Here is a 6251-nt window from a genome sequence, read left to right on the forward strand (position 1 = left end):
AGTTTTTGGCTGCAGTTACATTACAGTACAGGGGACAAACTTTAAACCACATTTGAAACATGCACAGTCACCACCAGCAACAATATTGTAGCTGAAATTGATTTCCCCAAGTCAGTTTGTGCGTGTCAATAGGACAAGTGTTACTTAAGACATCTGCTGCAGCAGAAACCAGAGCTGAGTTGGTTTGGTGTTCATTGTGTGGTATTTATCTGTGGACTATGTCAGTTGAGGACAGCTGGGGATTTTCCTTTGTAAAATTTCTGATAATAGTAAAAAAAAAAATTAAAAAAAAAGTGACACTAGCTTAACAGTTAGACATTGGTAACTTGGCTAGTTTTTTGGCAAGCTCTTCGGCTAGTTCTCCATTTAGTGTTGACACACCACTGATTCATCCCTTGAGTTGGTCTATTTTTTATGCTTGAATGAGTCATAGGTCAGTGCCGAGTGGCTTAAAAAAAACAAAACAAAAAAAACATACCTCTGAAAATGGTCAAGTCCAAGGACTGGACTGGAAAGGAGTGAAAAACCAACCAATGTCCTAAAAAACTGGAAAACTATTGCCCAGGACCACTATTTTTTTTTTTTTTTTAAATTACAAGAATGTCTGGCTCCTTGGACGCAAAATATGAGGAAATGGGTGGTGAGTCAGAACAATGTGCCAAACACGCCTTTACAAAAGACTCAAACATGTGAAATGAAGGCATACCTGTTCGTCACATGTTGCACAACTGGAATATGATAAAGAGCTGGCGCACATAAAAGTAGTGTTTTTTAGAAAAAGAAGATCAAAACAATCATCATTTTAAGTAAAGTTTTATTTAAAAAAAAAAAAAAAACTTTCATTGAAATTCAAGGTATTGGAAGACAATTAAATGAGCTGATGTATCCAGATGGAAATGGAAAGAATCAAGGAAAAAAGCACAACATAAAGCATAACAGTATTGTGCAAGACGACGACTACATACTGTATACTTTTTTTTTTTTTAATTTAAAGATAAATTCTTCACATTATCTATATAGTGTTTTCTTGACACTCCTTAGCCTGTAACAAACTCCTGCTTTGAGTTAATCATAAACATGAAAATGAGGTTTACTTTCTGCACATTATCTACTGAAGAGGTGCCCATCCAGCCTCTTTATACACATAACAGTGTGCCATTAAGACGAGCCGTACATGACAGCACATTATCTTTGATGCCATTAGGAAGGGACCATTTTTATTTTTTTGTTACCATTTAGTAAGCAGTGCTAATGAGGGCCAGCTTTAAGCATCACCACTTAAACAACATCAAAGTGGATCTCCAAGACAAGAAAATGACTCTGCTGGTGATTCACTACAAACTCATCTCGAGATACACAGAATTAAGGACGAGAAAAAAAGAGAGAGAGAAGGAAACTGCTTTTACCCTGCTTTGGTTTACAATTTCTAAAAAAAATGACAGTTCATGATAACATTTTTTTTTCCCCAGTCTCTGGGCTTGATACCCAAAAGCGGCTTAAGTGGCAACTAGGGTCACCATTTTTAATTTCTTATCACAGACCTCATGAACAGAGTGCAGTTCAACAAGTCATACTTCCACAGTATGAATGCAAAATAGCATCAAATAAAAGGCCGGCTAAGCCTATTCATTGACAGCTAACATTAGAGGAGGACTCTCATAGAAATAAAAGCTAAACGCATTGTACATCTTATTGGAGATTATTAAGAGCTTCTTGATATAAAAAAATGCAAGTAACTGCACTGTATTTCCAGTAAACCCAAGGCTTCAAACACTGCCAAATCAGGTGTGAGATGACACTTTTTAGTGAAATAATCCATCCCAACCATTAAAACACCTGGTAAAATATTGCAGACAATTACGACCCTCTGTATAAAATAATAAACGTTTCCAGCATTTACAAAATGCTTAAAATAAAAATGTAATGTCACCCTTACCTTCAGTGGCAGAAAGTAGCAGATAATGGGAAGTCCTGATTCACCTTAAACATTTCACCAGTTTCAACTGTTCTACAGTACTACAGTAGATATGTCTATATAGAAGTCTGTCTCGCCGAAATACAGTATGCAATGAAGAATGTATGAACCATCACATAAAGTTTTTACAGTGTTGTAAAGACTGCAAACCTAAGTTTCTGATAATAAAAAAAAACAAAGTATTTAAAATGAAAACAGAATAAATGTTATTTTGTAAATGCAACATGTCGGTCACCAAAATGACTAAAAAGAGGCAAGATGTGATACAATTAGACAGCATTCCTGATGTAACAATCGAATCTCTACTATACTGCTTTTAGCAACAGATGGAATACTTACAATACACTGAAGATTTAACTGACGAGTTCATATATCTGGATGGTTTAGATGGAGAAGCCCAGTGTTGAAATCCATCTTTCAAAGCATGCTGTACAAACCAGGCTAGTTTGCACATACTGAAAAGTCAGGCACACAAAAAAATAGGACCTTCACGAAAACATATGCCAACCACCGTGCACACTTTCTCCTCTATCCTTTGCTGAATTCCAAAGTAGCAGCAGCAGCAGCAGTTTCCTTCTAATACTTTCAATCGGGGTCTTGCTTATCGCCCTGGTCCACACCAACACGGGCCTGTCTATGTGGGGAAGCAGATGCCGCAGCACTCCATGCAGATTTCCAGGCAATCTGAGGACTCGCAGCAAGCATCCATTATGCCACAGTCCATGTCACAAGGGCAGTTGCAGTCGTCGCCCAGATCGTCGGTGCAGCAGCAGCAGCAGCAAACCTCTGATGTGCATGCGCCGCATGAGGCCTGGGCCACCACCATGTTGCAAAGCGTCAGGAACTCACAGAAAAGGCAGGCCAAGATGCAGTGAACGCAGCAGTCTGGGTCCAAGCGGGGGTGACAAATAAATCAGTCACAAATCACACACAAAGATAAGGAAAAAACTAAAAAACTAAAATTAAAGCATAAATATTTCCAACTGTGGTGGGGAAAACTGTGTATAGAGAGTAAGTGAGTGATGCATGCTTAGCAGGCTGACAGGTGGAACACAATACGCATATGGCAAACAGAAATAAAAGAAAAGATCCAAAGAAATCAATTTTCCTCTGCAGTTTTGATTAAGAGAATTGCTAAGCAATTGTGGCATTATCATGCAAACTGCTGGGCTGATCAAACAAAGATGATTAGCAAGAGTCCAAGAGTCCCTGCCTGGCAACTAGGTGAATTAATGCTTCCAATGCCAGCACCTCTGATTAACATTTAACCACCTCGCAGGAACTCTTTACGTGGCCGGTGGAAACTTTCGTCTTGCTGTCAACAGCAGCCTCAGCAGTCTTCAACTTACTAATGTGTCCATTAAGAATCATAAATGTCATTTTGAAAAGGCCAAATGAGTTACATGTTTCAATGTACAGTTCACAGTGACAGTTTGTTTGTATGTAAGAGATCTAGTGAAGGTAATTTAAACTTATTGACAGAACATAATATTTGGCAGTGTCTCAAACCAAAGACTCTGTCAGAGTATCCCCAGAATGCTCAAATCTCTGATCAAACCCGTCAGTTATTGTCATTAGTTTTGAGCATATAGTCGTGTTAGAATCCCTGAAATTCTCTGAAGTGCTTGAAATGATCTGAGGAGCTCTTGTACCTGGAGCAGCTCTAAGAGGCAGTCGATGCGACTGAGCAAGCTGGGTAAGGAAGGCAGCAGGTTAAAAACAACATCGTAGCTCCGACTTGATTACTGTCTGATTTGTTGCTATCTGATTATCTCATCCGCACATTTGAAGAACATGTTGTCAACAAGGTATACAATACAGGAGAGGTGGTCTTGTTTCCTGATCTGAAATGAACTAAAACTTGTCTTTTAATTAGAGCTGGAATTACTTTCTTCCAAAAAAGAAAAGAAGAAGAAAATCCAAAATAAAACTGTCCAGGTGAGGTTGAACACAGATCAATGATTGTTTAGCCATGCCTATATGTTATCCTTGGTCAACCTTCCCCACACTAAAACCTCTGGTCGTTGCATCCAACTCACTAAACCATACTGAACATCCTTCTGTAAGTGCACCTGGCAGACACTCCTTGCAGCTGTCTCCTTTCTGAACCAAGGCCAGCGCAGCGCCCCTGCTTTGGAGTGTTAAAAAGACATGATGTGGATGGATGCAGAAAAATAGCATTACAAACAGGGCTCATTTGCATAACTTTCATCAGCCCATCTTGAGCTGTCAGAAGGGGCTGTTACTGATTGGGTTAGAGGGAAAGCGAAAGGAGGAGAGTGTGGAGGACGGAATTGGAAGCTGAGGGCCTCTGAATGCTCATGTTTGATTAATCAAAGTAGAGGGTTTTTTTTTTTCTCCCCCCTAATTTTGCACTGCTAAGGGCTGCGGAGCTGACCAGAAGCGCTAGCTGACTGCGATACAAACAAGATAGAGAAGGGAACATGAAACGAGAAAGCGCGGCTGTACATGTGAGGGTGCCTGAAGTTCGAATGCATCTTATTATCCTTATCTGAGGCCATAACACTGGCAGTAATGGAAGATGCATGAGAATAAATCTTTCAGTATTAAACATGTGGGGTGGACATGCAGTAAGCTGCTACTGGCCAGAATGTGGTTTTGCTTCATAGACTTTTTTTTTTTTTATGCTGGCATGCGCTGTAAGTGTACTGCCATCCGAGTTCTGCAAAATGCCAGTGAGAGCAATAAACACTGCTCGGCCACAGCTTCAAAGTTCAACCTAACAAACTCTGAAGGACCCAGAGGGTATAGCCATGCCAGCATTCGGAATGTAACAGCAGACTGTGAATACGATACAAACACAGTACATAGGCATTAGGCAGTGGCCAGCCAGCTCAGCTATTCACTTGGATGTATAATTCAGCACCAGCGATTAGTCTGTATCTTATAGAAGCCAGCAAGGAGGAAGAGAAAAGTGGTGGGGGTCATATACTGTACACAAGAGAGCTGGACGCAAGGCACATCTCCATGAAAAACAGAGAGAGACAGAGAGGCAGACAGAGACAGAGTGAAACCAAGCAACAGACAGACAAGAGCAGCATACACTGACAATGTTGCTGTTTAATGTCAGTGAGCGGAGATGAAGCCCAGAGTTTGCAGGGCCAAAAAAACAGCGCCCGGCGCCTCTGAGGAAATAGTATGAGACATCTGGAAAGCTGACATCAAAAAAAGGGGAGCGGCATGACACAAAACAAGCTGGATGGGCCTCAGAGCGGCAAGCTGTGCAAAACATTCAAACTCACAAAGAGGCAAGCGAGAGGGCAAGAGAGCCGGGCAGTCAGGAGGCGGAGAGAGAGAGAAAGAGTGATCAGACAAAGCCTTGGTGGCCACGCGAATGCACAGAAGGCACACTTGGGTAAAGGAGGCAGAGGATGTGGGCCGGATAGTCAATGTCCACCACATGCACGTAAAAGCAGGTCTGTTTATTAATGCATGACTGAGGGGGGTAAAAAAGTCAAAGGTAGAGGACTACAGCTTACAAAAACACACGCAAACACTTTCAAGTTTATAGCTTAGGGAAGTTTTTAACAATGCGCTCACAACCCTGGCATGAAATCTCTAAATGAAGCGGCTGAAGCGGCTTGGAGACGTTAACCGATTACACACAGTTCACAAAAAAATAGAAACATAAACCCGATGACAAGAGTCGAGACACCCCACCTCGCTAAACAAAAGCAGCGTGCTAAATGACTCCTCAAAAGCTGTTATCACAGATTGGCTACGGTGCCAACGGCGCGTGCCAAGAAACACAGAGAGCAACAGAATCCCCAGAGCTAGTTCCTGCTAGCTTACGCCTTTTATTTCCTGTGTTCGGGGGGCTGTTTAGGAGGCTAATTTCACAGGCAAACAGATTATGTTAATCCGTGTAAACATTCAAACACAACAGCTTGGCTCTTTTCCGGGGGGAAATAAATAGTTGAGAGCGAACATATTGATTCTGAGAGCTCTCACGCCTGCAAATAAGCAACACAAAAGCCATAATGAGACTTGTTGAGCAGCTGTTTTTGTTTTTTTGTTTTTTTAACTCCCTGCCCACTCTCTTGCTTTTGTTCTTTACCAATTAAGATGTTGAAAACATGATGCGTCTAGAATATCTCTTGGCGGATGGATCGCACCTTTACCTGCACGGTGCTGTGCATGTGCGTGAGTGCCTTCATCAATCTGGGCACATATTTCACGTACAGACAAATGAAAAGGACCACTTTGCTCTTACATCTCTACCTGACCACTATGAATCTTGTTTTTTGTTTTTTGG

General features: G+C 41.3%; 1 protein-coding gene across 3 annotated transcripts in view; it reads right to left on the reverse strand.

The window, feature by feature from the left end:
* Positions 1-271: 271 nt before the first annotated feature.
* mdfic (MyoD family inhibitor domain containing) overlaps positions 272-6251 on the reverse strand; it is a 26405-nt gene continuing 20425 nt past the window's right edge. For all 3 annotated transcript variants that reach the window (XM_005915609.3, XM_014329437.2, XM_005915608.3), the window contains exon 5: positions 272-2860. In XM_005915609.3, coding sequence (XP_005915671.1) covers positions 2610-2860 — 251 coding nt within the window. In that variant the 3' untranslated portion in view covers positions 272-2609. The remainder of the gene's footprint in view (positions 2861-6251) is intronic.

This window comes from Haplochromis burtoni, unplaced genomic scaffold, assembly GCF_018398535.1.
Source record: "Haplochromis burtoni strain Fernald_Lab_line unplaced genomic scaffold, NCSU_Asbu1 Contig_14, whole genome shotgun sequence".
NCBI lineage: Eukaryota > Metazoa > Chordata > Actinopteri > Cichliformes > Cichlidae > Haplochromis > Haplochromis burtoni.